We start from the raw sequence: 21,467 nt of genomic DNA on the forward strand, positions 1-21,467 counted from the left end.
TCCATCCTTGGCTTCTGGTTCCCATTACAGGACCACATCATCCGCCCAGGTTGGGGTTTTTTTTGTTTTGTTTTTTTTGGTAAGGTTCTCTTTTTCTGCAGCTTTAACAATGTTTTCTGCTATTAAATAAACCCTCTTTCCCTAATTTTAAAAAAATCAGTTCTAATCATCTGAGTAGCAAAGCATCTGTCTATTGATTAAACTCTTGCTCTGTGTTTCAAAGTAAAATGGTGGTTCGCTATAAAAGTAAGTCATATGTTTTGAGCTCATTTTTAGGCTACGGATATTGTGTGCCTGGTTCACTATGGGCTAAATGGTCCTTAAAGCAGGCATGATTCCTAACAAACCTGCAAGGTGCCTGATTTCAAACAGGCCATATCTAACTTGTGAAGTTTTTTTGGATGTCAGTGTTTCTGTTCCTAGTGGAGTGGTGATAGTGTAGAAATAGACTGGAAATAAATGTCAGTCTGTTTAGAAATCCCTGGATGACTCACAAATCCAGCTGGATGAGCGATGTGATTAGATCCAGACTGAGTTGCGAAGGAGATCATTTACCTAGGACACTCCTCATCCAAAGCACAGGGAGCCCTTTGACAGGGAAGCTTGCATGCCCCTTGTCTGTATGGTACCTGTCTTGTGAATGTCATTGTCAAGGGCTGTCAGCAGCACCAAACTAGCAGGGAAAGGGATGAGGCTGTCCAGGAGATGCCGAGGTGGTGACCTCTCTCTAGATGCAATATCTTCTTGTGATAATGCACCTGGGAATGACAAGCAAAGCACAGTCACTTCACACCCTTGTAAGCAGCAAGGGCTAAAGCAGATACTCGATGTGCACCCAAGGATAAGGGTTTTGCTGGCTGGCCTGTCTCAGACCAAGTTCCTGAACAATCCTACCTTACTTGAGTTGTGGAGACTAGGTAGCCTAATAGGACTCTTCCTTCTCTAATTTCTTGGTCCATCATTGGATCTTTTGTCTGCATAAGGACTGAGTACAGACTTCAGTCTTTGGGCCTGTGGTACTATGACTACATGTGTCTTTGTTGTCTCATGCTTCGGGCTTCAGCTGGTCACCTTTAGGGGTCAAGAAGGGATTTTTTCCCCCTCTGTGTATTCTAAGGTTTTCTGTCTCCTTCATCGGAAACATCAGAGATGGCCACGACTGAAGATGGGGCACTGGATGGGAATTCTCTTCCTCGGGTGCCTGGCTGGTGGGCCTTGCTCACACGCTCAGGGTCTATCTGGTCACCTTATTCAGGGTTGAGAAGGAATTTTCCTCCTGCTCAGATTGGCTTGGCTGTATTGTTTTTTGACTTCCTCTGCCACATGGGGGCGGGTTACTTGCTAGGATTATTTGGGTATATCTCACGTAATTCCCTGCCACTGCAAGGGCCCTCCTGTTCTCTGCCCGTGGAACACAGTAGTTTAGCCTCCTTAGGGCTGTAATAGGTCAGTGTAATTTCGGTTGTTGGGTTACTGTGTGGGTGGTGGCGGTGGCCTGTATTATACAGGAGGTCAGACTAGTTGATCCAATAGCCCCTTCCAGTCTTAAACTCTGACTCTTTGACTTATGTAGGACTTCTTTCTTGTTTTTATTCCCCCAGGGGGACATCCAGCAGCTCCTGGTCGTGGCAGACCCCAGGGCAGCCTATGATTATTGTGAACACTACAGCCCTGACTGCGACACAGCCATTCCCGACACCCCCCAGTCTCAGGACCCTAACCAAGATGAATACGTAAGTAGAAAGGAAGAACCTCCACTTGTGCATGCATGAAACCTTTGGGGTAACTGCTTAATGCTATCACGAGGTATCCCGCCTAGAAGGGACATCCAGGATGGGTACCAATGCATCACGCTCTGTAGGGGGAGTTTGTTCAGGAGAGGAAGAAGGAACACAAGCCAATAGTGGTCAGGGCAGAAGCAGTCATGATCAAAGAGACGATAAGGAAACCAGGAAATGTAAGAATAATGAAAAGCAAGCAAGGGTTTCCAGGGACAACTGCAAGGGAAATAAATAATATTAATTGGGGAGCAGACTAGCCGTAAATAAGCAGATGCACTGTTGCTATGAACTGAGATAGCACGTGTGCACTGTTTCATATTTAACTTCCGTTTAGTTTTACTGTGAGTCTCTCAATAAGTCACTGGCCTGTCTTGGATTGCTTTCCCCACCCCCTCTGGTTGCAAAAATCTGTTGCCTAATAAAACAGTGGAAGGGATCCTGGAGCATGGAAGATGAAACCCTGCCAAGGTAGGTCAACATTTTGGTCTTGTAACCTTGAGAATTTTTTTCTTTAAGAGCTTGAATCCAGTTTACAAGACCGGGCACCCAATGCTACATGTGAGTGCTTGGAACAACCTCTGAAACTTCATGGTCAGCATGGCTTAGTGGATAGGGTACAGGGCTACATCTCAGGAATTATAGGTTCTAATCCCAGCTTTGTTGCTGATTTGCTTGTTGCTGTGTGACTTTTGGTGTATCGCTTCATTTTTCTGCTCCTTGTTTTCCCAGAGTGTGAAATGAGGGCTTGTCTACATGGTGATATAGTGCGTGGCAAGCCATGGTGTGAATCTACAATGCATTAGCTTGTCGCATTATGCTACCATGCACTAAAAGCTTGTATGCTGTAGATTTACACCCTGGCTTACTGCGCACTAAATTGTCATGTAGACAAACCCTGAGCATTTGAGTGCTCAGGTGCCCATAGGAAGCAAAATGGGTTACCCTATGTGTAGCAGCCCAAGTTTGAAAATTGGGCCCTCACTAACTATTGCAACCAAATATAATAATATACATATATCACTTTCTAAATGCCAACAGATGTTTCAGGTCAACAGTTTTTGAAATGTCAGCTATTAGGGGTGGTTAAAAACCATGGGGAAAAAAATCTCAATTTTGTTTTTTGTTTTTGGTTGAAATTTCATTTTGACCAAAATGTTCCAAGCAGACCTATAATTATCCCATGAGTTCTTGGATAAACACTCAGCTGTGCCTAGTTAGGAGAATCACTAGAAAGGGTTAGACCAGGAGTGGGCAAACTTTTTGGCCTGAGGGCCACATCTGAGTATGGAAATTGTATGGCGGGCCATGAACGCTTATAAAATTGGGGGTAGGGGTGCGGGAGGGAGTGAGGGCTCTGGCTAGGGCTCTGGGCTCTGGGGTGGGGCTGGGGATGAAGGTTTGGCGGTGCAGGAGAATGCTCCAGGCTGGGACTGAGGGGTTGGGGTGCAGGAGGGGGTTAGGGGTGCAAGCTCCAGGCGGCACTTATCTCAAGCAGCTCCCAGAAGCAGCAGCACGTTCCCCCCTCCAGTTCGTATGTGGAGGCGTGGCCAGACAGCTCTGTGCGCTGCCCTGTTCCCAGGTGCTGCCTTTGCAGCTCCCATTGTCCATGGTTCCTGGCCAATGGGAGCTGCGAGGGTGGCACTTGGGACAGGGGCAACATGTGGAGCCCCTTGGCTGCCCCATGTGTAGGAGCCGGAGGCGGGACATGCCACTGCTTCTGGGAGCTGCACTGAGCGGGGCAAGACTGTGACCCCACTCCACAGCTAGAGCTCTAGTGCCAGATTAAAACGTCTGGGGGGCCAGATGCGGCCCCTGGGCCGTTGTTTGCCCACCCTGGGTTAGACCAAGCTTTTCAATAGTGACTGGTGACTATGGATTCCTCTTATGTTCTTTTTTTTTGGCGGGGGGGCGGGGGTTGTCTTGAGACATCTTAAAGGGGCTGATTTCCAGATACTGCTGACACCTACCCTCTGAAAATTAGGCTCTTTGAAGGTGTCTCAAGTTTGGCACCCAGAATCATTTTTGAAAATCTCAGCCACACTGATGCTTACATGCATGTACAAAACCCTTGGTTTAGTCATATACCTATGTCTGATCCAACTCACATTAAAGCCAAAAGTCTTTCCATTGACTTCCCTGGACATTAGATCACCCTCAGTGCCCTACTTCTGTCTAGAGAAACATAAAGGCTCATTTCTTTTTTTACATTTAATGTGCTCTAAAGAAGTGGAAACAATAAATAAATACAAGCACATAGGCTGCACTGTGGTTAAAATCTGGTGGGGATGGTAGGGAAATAAACCTATTTTTGGACTCAGTTGCTCACCAATCAAAACTATTGAAGTGTGTTAGTGGCTTAAAAATCATTCCTTCCCCCCAGTTCTTTTGTGGAAATTTGGATGCAGTCTTTCATCAAATCTCAGATTTCCGTAAACTTCAGCCTTCTTTATTCATGACCCTTTTGTGTTCATTTTCCCTGTGCTTCACTGTTGCAGATGCCAGTGGAAAGAGTGTCACTCTACATTTGAATATAAAATTCACATGGCCTACCAACAGCTGGCAAGGAACTTACTTAAGGAGTTGTCTGCCTTCACCTTTTTTCTTGCTGTGGTTCCTTTGCAGTACACTGAGGGGGATGGAGAAGGTGACACCTATTATTATGAATATCCCTACTATGAGGACACCGATGACACAGGAAAGGCAGAAGCACCCACTGCCAAGCCTATTGATGCTGAAGAAGCTGCTAGAGAGGTGACTGAAATTAAAGAGGTAGGTGACTGGGGGGGAGGTGGCAAGCTCCTGTTTTGTTTCATCTTGTACTTTATTTAAAAGCTTGCCATTCTGAATTTTTATAGACCCATAAATGGCATGTGGGTGAAAGGCTGGAGACTTAAAATGGAAGAAACTACTGTAGATATCTCTGCATTTGTGCTTTGTGCATGCAGTGTGAGGTTTCCATAGTAATGTGATGCCTGTACTTTGAGCTGAATAAGGATGGGTAACAAGCTTGGTGGTTTATGACACCTTGTCTCTCCAGCAGAGCTAGAAGAACGCGGCTGTGATCTTGCAATCAGAGCATGATTAGCCATGGTCTGCACCTGAAAATATACTTAAAGCAAGGTCTTGCATATGTATCTAGAGGGAAGGTTAACTTTGTGCACTAAGAATGTGTCTACGCTGCAAGTGAACATGTGATTGTAGCACAGGTCGGCATATCTGTGCTAGCTTTAATCTAGCTAGCACAGCTAACAATACTAGTGTAAAAAGGAAATGAGTAGTTGTGGCACCTTAGAGACTAACAAATTTATTTGAGCATAAGCTTTCGTGAGCTACAGCTCGCTTCATCAGATACTAGTGTAGACATGGCAGCACAAGTTCAGCAGAATATATACCCAGGGTCCCTGGTGGGCTTGAACTCTGATTGCTGGCCTATAGTGCCACATCTACACTCGTATTTTAACCTATGCTAGCTGGAATAAAGCTAGAATGAATGTCACCCCATGCTACAGTCACACCTTCAGTTACAGTGTAGGCAAACCCTACATCACTTCCACCATGGTAGCTGCTTTTGCCTTCGGAGCCTTTTCTATTGTGCATTTTGAATCCCTGAATCTCAAGGCCTAAATTTTCAGAAGTGTCCATCAGCTTTGGGGCACCCACTCAGGCTGGATTTTCAGAGCTGCTGAGCACCCCCAGGCCCTGTTGCCATCAGTTGCTCTGAACACCTGGCCCGTAGGTCTCACACTAGGCACCCAAAATTAGTAATCACTGCTGATAGCATAGTTCTGAATCCTTACAGCTTTTCACTGAGCTATCAATTAGCTGCCTGCTTGGTTTTAAGAGCCTTCCTATTTTAGACAAGAAAGGAATTTTCAAACCCACATCTTAGCTGGTAAGAGAGCCAGAACATCCTCTACTTTCTCTAACCGGGCATTGTTTGTGTTTTGCAATAGGAGCTCACCCCTCTGCCCACACAAGCACCTACAGTGGTGGAAAACATGGAGGAGACGAAAGAGGATGAGAAGGTGGATGACCCCATCGTGGACGAATATAATTATGAAACCATTAACGAGGAGTACTACACTCCCCTCCCTTATGAGGATCTCAACTATGAGGATCTAGACACTCAGGATATCCTTACTGAAGAAGCTGTTGAAGCAGAAGTCCCCGCCAGCACAGTCATCACCCCCACCGCAACCAATGTAATTTCCTCCAAGGAGTCTATGATTTGTCCTTTTCTTTGTTACTTTTAAGTCTTGACAGCAAAGGATCTAACGTGATAGTCGTTATGGAAAAACTTGAAGTGTCCAAGGCACTTGTAGAGAAAAAGGGCTCCCTGAAAACTGTAATCCTCCTGCATTTTCCCTGTGTGAACACAGCACTGCTGCATAGAACTGGTTGAAATTTTTCTCATGAAAAAAGATTTCCTGTCAGAAAATCTGGGTTTAGTCAAAATCGATGTTTTGTTCAGGAAAATATTGGTTTTGACTATTTTTTTTATTTCCAGTCGGGACAATCAAAACATCCAATGAAGTGAGCTTTAGCTCACGAAAGCTTATGCTCTAATAAATTTGTTAGTCTCTAAGGTGCCACAAGTACTCCTTTTCTTTTTGCGAATATAGACTAACACGGCTGCTACTCTGAAAACAAAACAATTGTTTCAAGTCAGAATTGTCAGTTAAATTTTTAAAAAATTGTTGATTTGATCGAAAATGTCAATTTTTTTCATTTGGACATTTCCTGTTCAATTCTGAGAAATTTTTCAATATTTCAAATTTTTGATCCCATTTGGAACGGAAGCTCATTTTGAAATGTCAGAATTTTCATGGTTATGGACGTTACATTTTCCTAACAGCTCTACTAATAGTCAGGTGAGATTCAAGCTTCCACAGTGAACGTGATATGGAGTGATTACATTTTCTGGTGACCCTCTCTCTACACGTTTTGGATGAAATGTATTGCACTCCCTACAAGTTAGTTAATATTCAAGCAGGTCTATTCCCCTTCCCCTCCCAAATTCTACAGTTTCAGCCCATTTATTCTTTGTGAAAAATTGTCACCATTTTTTTGGCCAGTTTCTGTTAAATATACAGGTATGGGGAAATTCTTACAACATTCCCCAAAATAAATTAACTGAGATATGGAGGGAAACCTTCATCCCAGAAGTTCAACAAAACCCTGCTGCAGAGCAACCCAATGACAAATATCTAAAGCTGGTAGAAATTTGAAAAATTTGAAATTAAATTTTTTTTAAAAAATCCCTCTTCGTTCTGCAGCTAGCTGTGTCACTGTTTGAAATATCTGAATCTTAAAAATTTCTAATTTTAAAGGGTGGTAATATATTTTTTTCCAAAATTGTTTCCTTTTTGTCCTGACCTGCTCTAGCAATAACTAGCTGAGTTACTGGGCAGGTCTTGATAGACATGTAGGTAATGTAGACAATCAGTTTTGTGCTGTCTCATTTTGTGGCACCTGTTATCTCAGAGGGGTCTGTCTGTCACCTTTTGTCCAAGAAAGGTTGGCTGTAAGCTTGAACACAGCTGCTTTCTGGAGCTCTTTGGGTTGTTTCCTGATAGCACCTGTGAATATTCCATATTTAACATGTGTCCTGCCCTTACCATCTAATATTGATGTTGAGATGGGTCCCTATTGATGTTGTCATCAATTGAGTCTAGAAGTGTCATGTCTGTGCCTACCAAATTTCTCTCCCAACCAGGAAATAACCCTCTTCTGGACTTCTTCTCTGCTCAGAAGCCTTGACAACAAATATCAGTAGTGGGATAATATTTCCCAGGAGAACTGGTAGAGATTTTGGTTGCTTCTTGAATAGAGAGGGAGAATTTAGTTGTCATACTGACAAAAAAAAATACACCTATCTGGGAAGCAGCAAAAGGTGTCAAAGATGCAGCAAAGGCTGGCCAAGAGAATTAAAGTTTGGAATAGATGTTTAAAGTTTGAAAGGTGTCATGGAAGCTGGCCAAATGGAGATCCAAGCAGCTGTAGCAAGACAGGAGAGGAGCCAGCAACAGATGAAGGAAAATCTCAAGGCAGAGATCAAATCCAATCAATTGGGAATAAAAAATACAGTGGAGGAGGAGAGTGACGCTGTATGAAAAGATACAATGGCCTGGGAAAATGTGTTGAAGAACTGAGCACCAGTCTTGAACAAACAAATAGATGAGAAAGTTTCCCAGGAAATATAAAACAGCCAGAATTCTTTGGCCAAACTGGAACTCTCTAGGAGAGAAGCTAGAAATGGGATTTGATGACTTTGGATGAGGAAATGAGAGGCTTAAAGATCAATTGAGTTGTTAGGATATGGAATCAGAAAAGAAACAAGTTTCAGGTAAGGAAATGTTAAGACTTTGTGCCTAAGCTTTAACGCCAGGATGCTCTGCAGGGCACATGGAACAGTGGCCAGTCTGTGCTCATAATATGGAAGCATTCAGTGTTAGAAGGGAAAAAACAGGTTCTGGAGAGGTTTATTTTTCCCAATTTAACATCTTGATGCAAATGAATTGTTGACAAAATGAACAGGTAGTCAGCAGGCTTCGCAGTTAGCTTGAACTAATCAGACTGAATGATGCAGCTGGAATTAGCCCCAGAAAAGAGAATGAGTTACCTTGACCTGATGAATGCCCTTAATGTGAGGTTCAGGCTATCTCTCTATCTGAGTTGATCCAAGTTTGTTTAAAGCCAAGGAAGAAAGAACAAGGAAAATCCATCAGAGCAAGTAGAGGACTTTCGTAGGTTAATGTGTCTAGCATATCTTCAGACCAAGGTAGGCATGCCAAATAAATGGGCAACAGGCCAGTTTATTGGTGACCAAGAGGATCACTTGAAATTTAAAATCAGTGGGTGGAAGCCATAGGCCCTAAATGCCACTGTGGACTTGGAAGGATTTGAATTTCCATTGCAATGCAGCAGCACACCAAAGTGCTCATGGGAGAGGTGGAAATGGGGCCCTGCAATCTTGAAGCCTAAATCTGTGTCTAATTTTTGTGAGGAGAAATGGAATTCAGGTTGGAGACAAGGAACAGTTGGGAGGTTTGAAAACACATCATGCTCAGTTTGACACACAGAATGTCAGCAGCAGCACAAAGACTAGGGGAGACACTTTTCTCGCAAGCCCTGATCCTATGAACGAATTGTCAGACCTTCAGTCTAGCCTTGCCATCACTCGTGATGTAGAGATCACTCTTCATCCAGTTCAAGAAACAGAATGGCACTCCGTCCCAGGGGCAAACCATGGAGTTACTTGGAGTAGCTACACAGTTTTTGTTTACAGCCAGTGGTGGCTGGATTGGTCTTGTCAACAACAGAAAAGGGCAGTTTGCCAGCTGTTGAATACAGAAGTAAAAAGTTGAACTAATATGGGAATTGGGGAGAGTGGACAATAAATCCCACAACCTACTGGAAGTTTCTTTTCCTGAGGCAGATGGTACTGGCCCCTGTTGGAAACAGGATACTGGTCTGAATCCAGTGTGGCAATTCCTAAATTCCCATCACAGCCCTTTAATAAGATCAGGAAATTCCTGCGGGAAGGAATTTTCCTCCAGGGCAGATTGGAGAGGCCCTGGAGGTTTTTCGCCTTCCTCTGTAGCATGGGGCATGGTTGACTTGAGGGAGGCTTCTCTGCTCCTTGAAGTCTTTAAACCATGATTTAAGGACTTCAATAGCTCAGATATGGGTGAGGTTTTTCATAGGAGTGGGTGGGTGAGATTCTGTGGCCTGCGCTGTGCAGGAGGTCAGACTAGATGATCAGAATGGTCCCTTCTGACCTTAGTATCTATGAATCTATGTGTGCTGTGAACATTAGATCAGGCCTGTTAATAATGCTGGGGGATAGGTATTCTGAAATTGGACTCAGATGGAAACTGTGATTGGAGAACTAGCAGCAGTTCACAAATTGGGTAACTTGGGTTTATAAGAATGAAAGAATGAGTCTGAGCCTGGGCTTTTGGAAGCAGATTTAGTCAATGAACTCACATTGGGTTTAGATTTCATTGTGGCTAATAACTATGTGATAACTGCCAGTAAAGCAATTCTGAATATTCAGTATGGAGAAATACGCCTGTGAAAGATGGGAACTAGGTAAAAATATGCTTTGTTCGATGACTGCTCTGCAGGGAGCAAGCTGTTCTCCTCCTCCGGAGGCAGGTGTCACAGTTTCAAATTCGTATCTGCATAATTTTCCAGCAAAGGGATTGGTGGAAAATCTGGTTTGAATGAGGCTCTTTGAAAGTGACAAAAGAAATTGATTAACTTTTGGGTGATTTTTTCAGGCCAGCTTGTGACCCAGATTATTTGAGTGGGGTTTTCCTCAAAATTTCACCAAAATTTTCATTTTTCACACTGAACCCCCTCCTCTGTCAAAAAATTCAAAATAATGTTGCTTCTTTTTCAAGCAAATTGATTTTTTTAATGGAAAAAAATATGAAGACTTCAATGTTCGAGTTTATAGCATTTTACATTTCAGACAAGAAGGTCTTCCAGTTAGGATGTTACGTGTTTATGGCAAGTAACAGATTCTAATGTTTGAAGAATTACAGTTAAACTGAATCTAGTGAAATGTGAACTCTTGCTAAGAGAATGCTCCGGTCAGCTGATCAGTGAGAAAGAAATTTCCACTGGGTGAAGGAGGGGAAGAGGTGGTGTAGAAGTGGCTAAATTCCTTCTGGCTCACAGACACATAGAGTTTTCTAGGACTCTGTTTTCATTTCTGGGTTTGCCAACATAGCAGAATGTGCATATGTTAAGTGAGAAAAGAAAACCCGAGAGTGGAAGCTAAACTGTGATTTCATTGGCCAATACTTGGCCTTTGCAGAGTTAAAAAAGGCACTTCACTGTGTCAGTATTAGCTTACCCATGTTTAAAACCCCTTTCAGATTAGACACAGATGCTCATGCTTATGGAATATGAGCAGTTTAGGCCCAAGAACAAAGATTGGAACTGATGGTGGCACATTACAGCAGCTCCAAATTCTTCCTTTCTGGAGGTGAAATAACTTCTCTCTGAACTGTTGGAAGTAATTAAGCCATGGACCATAAAAAGAAAAGGAGTACTTGTGGCACCTTAGAGACTAACAAATTTATTAGAGCAACCATGTTCATTATTACCTGCATGGGAGAAAATCTGTGCTCAGAACAGACATAATTCTTTACAATGCTCTTTAGCTTCCAGAGTGCTATGGGACAGTTGGCCTGGAGGTTACAGAAATTACAGGACTATGATATCATTGTTGCACACAGGCTTGGCCAGAAGCAAGGAAATTCTGATGCTTTGTCTAGATGTCCTCGTTTGCTGAACCCTTGCATACATTTCCTCTTAAGAATTAGAAGAGGGTGTTATTTGGGTAGGGAGAAATGTGTGCAAATGAATGAATAGTACCCTCTCAGATGCCTAAGTGCAAATGTTCAAAGTTCTGTTTTTGGAACAAGCCTAACTGTAAGATTGGATCCCAGAACAGTTCGGGAGTGAACAAATGGAAGATCCTGGTATAAGAAAACTATGATTTTCCAAAAAATTTGGGAGGGTCTCTGTAAAATCTGGGATTCATTATGATAAATTTCAGTTTCAGTATGAATTTTAGTTATGGGCCAGATGTACATTTCTGTATGCTTGTTAACCTGGAGATTTGGCTATCTGGGGTTTGGAATGACCTGGGGTTTGAGTACTTAGTCTCATGCCTCTTACTGTGGAGTGTCTGAAACTTTTTGTCATGTGTTATTGCTCATACTCTGCGTGGTTTCTCACACATGGTATTTTACACATGTAATACATTTCATGAAGCATATAGGAAATCTGGAGGACAGCATATTGAGATCTATATGGGTGTAGCATTTTATATCTGTAATCCTGCTGGCAAGTCCCCTTGAAGGAGTCTATTGGTCGTCCCTTGAAGCCTTTAGATGCTTCTTTACTAAACATTCTTTTATTATTGCTTTGTATTTGTATTTACTTGTGCCATTATCGTAAAGCTTATTCAGCCCTGCTCCTCTTTATTTGGGAGATACACTAGACTCCTCCCCTTAGTTTTTAGAGCGTGTGTTCGGTTAGGGGCATCTTTTGTCTGACACAAGCTGCTGTTCTTGTTTTCAGGCCGAGGTGGAAACGGGTCAAGAGGGAGATGACCAAGATAAAGACTTTACTGAAGAGACAATAAAAGAGTATGATGGGAATTACTATGATACCTACTATGACCGAACTGTCTCTCCTGATATTGGGCCAGGAATGCCTGCTAACCAAGAAACAGAGTATGAAGGGGTAATGGAACACTTTCTGACTCCAGACCCTTTTTGAATGTCTTTCCATCTGCTTTCTTAGCCCAGTTTTTTAGCTTTTGGAAGGGTAGGAAACCTCGACTACTTCCTCGATCCCTTTCACTTCCCCCAGGTAATATGTAGGAGTTATAAAAGGAAAAGGCCTATTAGATTCCTAGTTCTTGTGTACATGGGAGCACTCAGAAAAATTAATCTGAATTAACTAAAGTTATGAATTTTAAATAAATTAAACTGCATTAACCCTCTGTATGGATGCTGTCATTCAGAATTAAAGTGCCTTACTTCTGTTTAGTTTAATTCACTTCCAGAATGAATTAAACAAAATCAAATTAAGGCCACTTAAATTCTGAAGAAGTGTGTCCACATAGAAATGTAACCCATTTTAAAAGATAATTTTTGGATTAATTTTCCTGAATGTTTCTGTGTAGACAAACTCGTCGATTCCAAGGCCAGAAGGGACCATTGTGATCATCTAATCTGACCTCCACTGTAACACCGGCCATAGAACTTCCCCCAAATAATTCCTGTTTGAACTAGAGCATTTTATTTAAAAAAAAAGATCAAAACTTGATTGAAAAGTTGCCATCAATTAGGTCGCCCTAATTTATCCTGCTGCATATGGAAGCAATAATTCCCTACAAATACCTGACCTCTGAAATTGCTGTGCACTAGAGAGATGGAACAGAACCTTAGATAGTAACAAAATGAGTCTTTGCTCCTTTTTTAATATGTGTCTTCTGCACCCATCTGCACCAAGATCAGTCCTTGGGTGGCGTGGGTTCTGCTGACTGCATCTTGATCATGTTAGTGGTTCCCAGTCTGAATCCAATTGAGACAGCAAGTTTATATCCTCTTTGTTTAACTCATTGCCTGTGTTTCTCTTGTGTGTTACAGATTGGTGGCCCACGAGGTGAGAAAGGACAGAAGGGAGAGCCTGCAATAATTGAACCGGTAAGGGTGTCCTTCATCTACAAAGATTTCTTCTTCAGGGGGTGGGCATGTGTATATGGAATTGTATGGTACTGAAGCAGAGTTCTGTGTAGCTTGAAAGCTTGTCTCTTTCACCAACAGAACTTGGTCCAATAAAAGTATTACTTCCCCCACCTTGTCTATGAAATTGAAAAGCAGTTGTAGGTCTGTATGTTTGGTAGTCACTTCTCATGCTTCCAGCTGCAGCTCATAGGGAAATGGTCAGTATTTTCCATGAAATAATTTCAAAAGAAATTGAAAATTTTTCATTTTATGAAAAAAAAAATCTGTTAGAAATTTTCTGGATTTTTTAAAATAAAAATTGAAAATGCTTAGGGGGCATTTATTTTAATAAACAGGGATAATTTGGAAATAAATTAACATTTTCCATTTGTTCCTTTTCTCCCCTCCCACACCCCAAAAAGCTATTTTTGTTTGAAACAATTTTTTGGCCAAATTTCTTTTTACCAGTGTTTTGTACAAGTGAAATGGCAAGAGCCTGTCTTAGGACTCCAATGGCTTTTACTTAGTCGTCGGTTTGAATTACAGCACTCTCATCTGACTCCCTGCAGTTCTGGGAGAGCATAGATCCAGGTCTGAACTTTACAGCTCAAGCCCATCCTTAATTTTATAACTGAGGAGCACACCTCTGTGGCAAGGAAAGGGTTCTCCCAGCGCACAGCTGTGGAAGCTGAGAATGATTTTTTCCTCTTCGATGTCCATTCTCTCCTTTAGGCCTCCATGTTGGTAAGGACCTTGAAACTGCTCTTGTATGATTGTTCAGGAACCAGAATCCTATATTCTCTACTTCTCTGTTTTGCCTGCACTGAGAGCAAGGGTTTCCTCAGCCCAGGTTTGAGGCACTTTTTGGTTTTAAAGTGCAGTTGTAAAATCAATTGAACTCACTTTATCAGTCAAAGGAATTTTCCAGCTACCCTACTGGGGTCTGAGAATCAAGCAGGGTTCTTTCTGTTTTTACAGCATCACCATTGATAAAGTCTCTTGGCCTTATTTTCCAAGCTTCTGAGAACCTGCAGCTTCACTTGGCTTTAAGGAGAGATGTCTGTGCTCAACGCCTTTTGAAAATCCAGTCCCTGTGTGATCAGAGTTTAGCTGACAATTTAACTGATGGCACATGAAATGGACTGGAATTCAGCTGTCCTGCCCACAGGGTGTCTTGCCTTGGTGGGATTAACTGGAGGAACAACTGGTTGTTGTGAGCTCTGATTGAAAGGTTCACAGGGAACGGAACTATTATTACATAGCCCCTTTTCCATCCATAAATACACTTTAAGATCTCAACTTGCCTCCATGTCTGCATCCCTCTCCTCACCGCCAGGAGAGACCCATATATATTTGGATCCTTTCAATTACCCCCATTCATCTTGCGCCTGAGTCTCCGAAAGTCCAAGCACATACTCATTGCAGACCAGTAACTCAATTAACCTCATTTTTCATTGGCAGAATGCCAACACAGTACCAGAAGGAAGGACAACACTTCCTATCTGTTGGAGTCTGTTTTTTTCTGCCCTTTCTCTGTTTCTCTCCTGCGTGACCCTTTTTCAGAGAGTCGGGGGGAGGTTTGACACCAGAACCAGTGCTTTTAAAAAGCATTCCCGACCTTCCAAGTCAATTCCTTCCTTTCTGGGCCCTTCATTCTGCGGACAAAGGGAACAAAATGGATAGTTTGTCTAACTGAGGTGTGGAAAGCGCTGTTAAAATACGGGGGAGAGGGGGAACCTGCTTAAACTCAGGCTGCCCCGTCCAATCTGAAATGTTAAAGAGTGAACAAAATAGTTAAGTGTAATCATCCAGAAAGAATTTGGCTGCCTTGGCTGTTTCAAAATACTGGAGCATATATAGCCATTGCCAGAAAATAAACAAGACCAAATGCTGGCTTTCCTCTCTTCCTTCGGTTCCCTTTTAGCTGAGAGAAATGCAGATTCGTTGTGCTCTTTATCTTTAGCAAAGGCACTTTCTTCAGATCGGAGCTGCTGGATTGTGGGGGTGCAGGATGTGGGGGAGGAGGAGGAAGGATTCCTCGGAACTTTCCTTCCTTTCTTTCAGTCCATCTGTCTTTCAATCCTTACTCGGTACTGACGCTTGCTGGAGGCAGCAGGATAGCACAGTCTTGAGTCTAATAGTTTCTGTGATGGGAAAGGCAGCATTAACGCTCAAGAGCTTCAGGAGGTGCGTGAGAGCAGGGATCTGGGAGTCAGGACTGCTGGATTCTGTTGTTCATTGTTGTACAGCTTTAGAGCAAAGGAAAACACGAGAGACTCACTCTGTCACCTTGGGCAAGTCTCTCTTCCTCTCTGAACTGTGACTACGGGCATGTCTACACTTAAAACATGAGCAGCACAGCTGCACGATTGTAGTGCTTCAGTGTAGACACTACCTCCACTTACGGGAGGGGTTCTCCCGTCTCCATAGGTATCCCTCTCTTAGCTGCTGTCTGCATGGGGACTTAAGTTGGTTTAACGAGGCCACGCCAAGGGTGTGAATTTTTCACACCCCAACCAACTTAGTTAAACACACCTAATTTTCTAGTGAAAACAAGGCCTAAGATGCCACATTATCGTAACTGATGGTAAATGTTGACACTTAGGATAACATCTGACCTTTCCCTCCCCCGGTCTATCAAACAGGCAGAGGTTAGAATACCTATATTAAAATGCTTGGGCTCTTCAGATGGAAGCAAGTAAATTTAAAACAGCATAGTTTTATTTTTATCCCTTCAGATTAACTTGAGGAGCTCCCCATGTCTGGGTCCTTTTACGAATGGCATTGCAAATGCCTTTGCTATGAGACTGCCCAGAAGGGATGGCTGCTGACACAGATGCAAAATTGGGAAGCTGCTAGTGATACCCTTCATCTTTTAAAAAAAGAAAAGTAGTACTTGTGGCACCTTAGAGACTAGCAAATTTATTAGAGCATAAGCTTTCGTGAGCTACAGCTCACTTCATCGGATGCATGAAGTGAGCTGTAGCTCACAAAAGCTTATGCTCTAATAAATTTGTTAGTCTCTAAGGTGCCACAAGTACTCCTTTTCTTTTTGCGAATACAGACTAACACGGCTGCTACTCTGAAACCTTCATCTTTTAGCCATGGAAGGGTGCAGCGAAAGAAGGGTGCCTTTGAGATGAGGAGGGAGTTGAGACAGAGACATGGAATGACTTCATACAAATGGTGAAAACAAATTAGGAACAACTTTCTCACAGCACTTTGCCATCTTATGAAGCCAAGCCATGGGGCAGAACCCTGTCCCCACTGAAGCCAACAGGAGCTTTGGCACTGAATTCAGTCAGAGCAGAATGGAGTTCCCAAATCTGTGGTTCTCGCTCCACAAGCCAGAGTTTTTATTCCATCCGATGCTCCCTCCTCTTCCCCTGCATGTCCCTCCCTGGCCCCTCCTGTCACACAGCCTGTCTCCTGCTCCCCTGCCTTGTCGCCTTGCACGGATAATGGAAACTGTTGGAATTTCTCGCTGAGGAGATTTTCCAGATGTCCCGACAGCCAGAGCCCAACATAAACAAACGGATAAATGTGGGAGGATGCCCAGGCTGTCTGTATCAGGAATAGGTTAATTAGGCCTTCCTCTCCCGTCCTCTCTGAGGGGCCTCCTTTGCTTTGGTGATTGGCTGTGGGAAGCAGAGCTCTCGGCACCGTAGCCATTGAGGAGACAGTTTCAAGTATTTCCCACATAACTCTGGCACCCGGCAGCTCTTGATGGTCGTGGGGCTCCTTATATGGGCAATGACTCTCTGCGGAGCTGAGGGGAGTTTATCAGCACTGAGCGGAGGTGGAGGTCTGGGGACGGTGCTAGTCTCTGGAGCTGCCACGCAGGCAGATGGGTGGTGCCTTAATTAGTCCAGTTTTTCAAAGGAAATGGACCCAGGTGGGGGGGAGAAGAGGGTGCAGTTAGGGGCTCCTATGAGCCCACCGCTTTGCAAGGTTTTTGGATTTATAACTTACAACCACCCTTCCCTTCTTTGCAAAACTAGCCAGCGCTTTCTGCCCATCGTTTCCCGAGAGCAGGAAATCTTAAACCTCCACCCTAACCGGTCCCTTGTCAGCAGTCTCAGCAGAGAACGGCCAATAGTAACATGGGCCATAAAGACTGAATTGTCCTCTCCCTCCTCAGGTCAGGACTGGGGAGCCTTGGTTAGAGCAATGTGAAGAGATTGGCTCAATGGGGGCCTGTATGCTGGGCATATTCCATCTTCCTCCTACTCACTTCACTTATTGCCCCGGGTTCATCTGAACTAAGGGAAAACAGAGTGTGTCCAGAGCTAGATCATGTTGGTGGCATCACTGCACGCTAGCCAGATATACCCTTTAGCCTGTAGACCATGGCCACTTGAAGCTCAGGTGCACTGAATGGAAGCCAGGTCACACTCGAAGGGTCTCTCCGGAGCTTCAGGTAAAGAGCTTGTACTCAGGCCTCTGCTCCTTGTCCAGAAAGGAAGAGATTTCCTAAGGCCTCTATTCTCCCAGCACATCTGGATTCAGCCCTTGTTAGCAGTAATGCTGCTTCCATATAAATTGTTCATCAGTCCAAATTCCACCACCAAAGCCCCTTGCTTCCATTTGTCACACCGAGGCAAAGTGTTTCAAACCTGCATTGCTTCACCCAGGACAGATCAGAGGCAAGGAAGAGCTCCCCCCTCCTTGCACACCAGGAAAGAGTGGGCAAGGAATGTATGGTCTTGGTAGGTTTGTACCCTGCTCACTCATCCTGGGTACTGGGGCTATTTTCTCCTTCCACCTCCCTCCATCCCTTGGCAGGTCATTCCATTGCCCAGGCTGCTCTTAGAGTCACTAGCCTTGTCCCAGTATTTAACCTCTGTTTTATTTTTCTGCACCTCACCCGTTGCCATGAAACACATGAGCACATCTCTTGAAAAGCCTGCGGCAGCATGTCCTCCAGATTCTGCAGCTGTGCTAATCAGTTTCATACAGCTCAGCTATTCCACACCGCCACACACTTATCCTTCCATCCAGGGGGAAAATCTCACTGTCCTAACCCAGGACAAATGAGTGCCATGCATGAGTCTCTTCTCACACTCATGTAAATCAGGAGTAACTCTACTGCAGTCAGTGGAAAGATAGTGTTAAACTGTTGTAGGATAAGGTCCATGAACCAAATTCTCCACTAATGTAAATCCGCATGACTGCATTGATTTCACTGGAGTTTTCCCTATTAAATCAACAGAGAATTGGCTCCCCGTATAACCAAACAATCCAGAAACCAGCCCTTAAATCAGCTAGGAATGGGTATCAGTAGTAGTAAAAAATCCTTGTGCTAGCCAAGGGATATGGCTGCAGAGGGTATGTGTACATGCCGATATCCCACTGGGGGTGCCATCATGGTATTTGGCAATATAGAGTGACCTGTTTTCTCTCCTGGGGGTGGGTGGGCTGAAGAAATGCAGATGTTGGGGCAGGACTCCCTGTTTGCTGCATGTACCCTGACTGCTTCAGATTCACTCCACTCAGCCCTTTCCACTGTGCAGGACGTAGGCAGCTGCGGTGACGTCAGCCCACACTTTCACCGGCTCTGCTCCACCAACTGGCCTTAGCTTCAACCCTGACCTGGGGAGACTACCCTCCTTCGAGGGGAAGGTGTAACTCGATCACTGGGCTGGCTCCTTCCCAGGCTTCTCCTGACTGAGTCAATTTGACATTTGCTGACTTTTATGGGCTGATTTTATCCTGTAGGAGAATGACTCTGCTGGCTACCTATTAGCCGGCGAGAGCTGAAATGGGCTGCTTGGAATATGGACACCTTGTTGGATGACTTTGAACTTGGTCAGCAGTCCAGTGATGGAAGTCCCCCCTCCCCCATTAATCGCCCCCCCCCACTCCACTGAGTACAACATACCCATGATTTAAAGGAATAGCAAAATATTTAATTTTTTAAACAATGAGATAACATTACCCTGACATGGTGCCCACACAATGATCTTATAGGTTCACTCAGTAAATCACTGCATAAAGTCTGCTAGGGAAAGATATTTAAAGACCACTGGAAATGCCTTAGAATTTGATTGGAACTAGAGACAGCATTCTGAGCATCGGCTGCAAGACTCACTCCAGCAGAGCTTGGTTTTCTGGCATACCAGACACACTGCAAGGCTTTTCATTTGCTTGACCTTGGACTAAGATGAGAGAGGATTCCGCTCTCACACAGTGTGATTCTGGGATGGTTGTTAGGGGCAAGACGTTTATTCATGCCGAGCCTGGGCTGAACTGGTCGACATTTTGCTTTTCAGTGTACAGGATGTAGTGTGCCAATCGCAATGGACCCAGACTCCCCTGAAACAATGTGGAAGCTGCTCAGCACCAGGGTGCACTAACATCTGTTGGGCTTGTGAGCAGCAAAAGACTGGATGAGCTGAGAACAGACATGACTGCTTGACTTTTGAGCTCCATTGCGGACGTTGCGTTGGGGATATGTAATGCTAATCACCAGTCTCTCTTACTGTTTTCTAGGGCATGCTCATCGAAGGGCCATCCGGTCCTGAAGGCCCAGCTGTAAGTCAATTTTTTTTAATACTTCTCTGGGCTCTATGGCTTCCATTGGCCATACCTGGATATCAGAGCAGTTCACAGTCAATTTTACTCTGCTAAAATAAACAGGCAGTTCCAGTTCTGTTTCTTTCCTTTGTGCATGCACGCTCAAACAAATAACAGTACATTTTCCTTTATGACCTAATGTTTTGTCCTGTCTTTTCCATACTAGGGTCTTCCAGGACCTCCGGGAACTACTGGGCCTGTCGGTCCAATGGGTGACCCTGGAGAGAGAGTAAGTATAATGGATTTGTATTATTTGGCTATGGCCGCAGTTCATTCTTGCTGTGTACTGTGAAGCTTTACTGTGACCTGGGGTGTGAAACATAACTGGTCTTAGTGGTGCTTGAAAACAACCACCTCTTGCACGTTAGCTCTTCTGCCTCAAAATGGGGAGAAGTTGTAAGCCTAGCAGAACTCGGCCTGGGGTAAAGGACAGATGTATGAACTTGGAACAAACATTCGGGAAGTGTCCACACTAGCCTTTACAAATGTGTCAAACACCTCAAGTTACTTGGCAACCAATTAACTCAAGATTTTTAAAAAGAAGCTTAGTGTAAAGAAACTCTTTGACATCTCTCCACATCCTTTATTCCTACATGACAGGTAATTACGCTGTGTCTCAGTAATAGTCGGAGGGCAAGTGTGGCATGTGTCTGAGAGTTATTCAGTGGGTAAGTGCAGTCTGTCTGAGATATTAGATGGCGGGCAATGTTTTCTGCATTATGGTAGGGTCTGCTGGCTCAGAAAGTTTTGCAGTGCTATAAATACAGAATTAAGGTTTCACTGCAGGATTCAGAAGATGCAGGAGCTGGACTGTTGGTGTGAAAAACTTTCATTCAAACACACACAAGTCTTCTAGCATAGGAAAAGTATAAATTAAGTTCAGACTTGGAGCCTTAATTAAGCAATCCACTGGGTAGGAGCAAAAAATATCCACCCCTCCTGCAATGGATGGTGTTTTTCTCACGGGAGCTCCATGGTTTCAGTGGATATCACTCTGTAGCCTATAACTTGCCCCACAGGAATGTGCTTTTCATCTTGTATAATGGTTTTGTTTTCTTTCAAATTACCTCCAATATGAAGATCCTTCTCCTACAACACTGTGTCTTTCCATTAGGAGAAGCTTTTGCCTTACCGACAGGCACGAGCAACTGACCTGCATTCTCTGTCAATGGGGTTGTTAGGTGGTTTCCTTTTTTTTTATTATTATTATTAATTATTATTATTATTATTTTATTTTATTTTGTTTAAATTCGTTGCTGGGCAAAATACCCTACCCGCCCCCGATACATTTTATTCGTGTTTTCAAGGCTCCTGGATTTTGGCGTCCAACTTGTGACACCTACAGCCTCATTTTCAGAAAGTGCTGAGCACCCACAATGCCAGCTGAGATCCAGGATGTCTGCAGGTGGTCAGCACCTCTGAAAATCAGGCCCCCGGTTTCTGATTAGGGCCGCCTGAAATTGAGGCTCCCAAACGGCCACCATGCAAATGTATTCTCTTCATTTCTGCTTTGTTTTCTTTGCTTCTGAATCACGCAACCCCAGTTAAATGCTAGTTTTCTCCCAGTAGGAAGAAATTAAACAGCAGAGAAGTAACATGTGCAGTTACTGTGCTGAAACAAACTCCTGCTTCAGCCTACAACATGCAACCGACCGTGTCTGTAGAGTTAATTTAGGCCTGACACCTAGTGGAGGATTTGGAGTACTGCTGTTTGCTTTGGTTTCGCTGAAGGCCTGAAATGGGGTCACTAGACCCTAACTACTGTAGCAGTCAGCCTAAAGTGGCTGGAATTAGAACAGCCTCTCGGCAGGAATCTGATTTCATAGGCCGGAGTAAATAAATCACTGCATTTCCA

At 43.8% G+C, this 21,467-nt stretch overlaps 1 protein-coding gene across 2 annotated transcripts in view; it reads left to right on the forward strand.

Annotated features, from left to right (window-relative positions):
- The window catches only part of COL5A1 (collagen type V alpha 1 chain), a 241,279-nt gene that overhangs the window by 102,969 nt on the left and 116,843 nt on the right, over positions 1 to 21,467 (forward strand). For both annotated transcript variants that reach the window (XM_038374435.2, XM_038374433.2), the window contains exons 5-11: positions 1,602 to 1,733; positions 4,404 to 4,550; positions 5,735 to 5,983; positions 11,883 to 12,047; positions 12,959 to 13,015; positions 19,529 to 19,570; positions 19,779 to 19,841. In XM_038374435.2, coding sequence (XP_038230363.1) covers positions 1,602 to 1,733; positions 4,404 to 4,550; positions 5,735 to 5,983; positions 11,883 to 12,047; positions 12,959 to 13,015; positions 19,529 to 19,570; positions 19,779 to 19,841 — 855 coding nt within the window. The remainder of the gene's footprint in view (positions 1 to 1,601; positions 1,734 to 4,403; positions 4,551 to 5,734; positions 5,984 to 11,882; positions 12,048 to 12,958; positions 13,016 to 19,528; positions 19,571 to 19,778; positions 19,842 to 21,467) is intronic.

Source organism: Dermochelys coriacea, chromosome 16 (genome assembly GCF_009764565.3).
Source record: "Dermochelys coriacea isolate rDerCor1 chromosome 16, rDerCor1.pri.v4, whole genome shotgun sequence".
NCBI classification, from domain to species: domain Eukaryota; kingdom Metazoa; phylum Chordata; order Testudines; family Dermochelyidae; genus Dermochelys; species Dermochelys coriacea.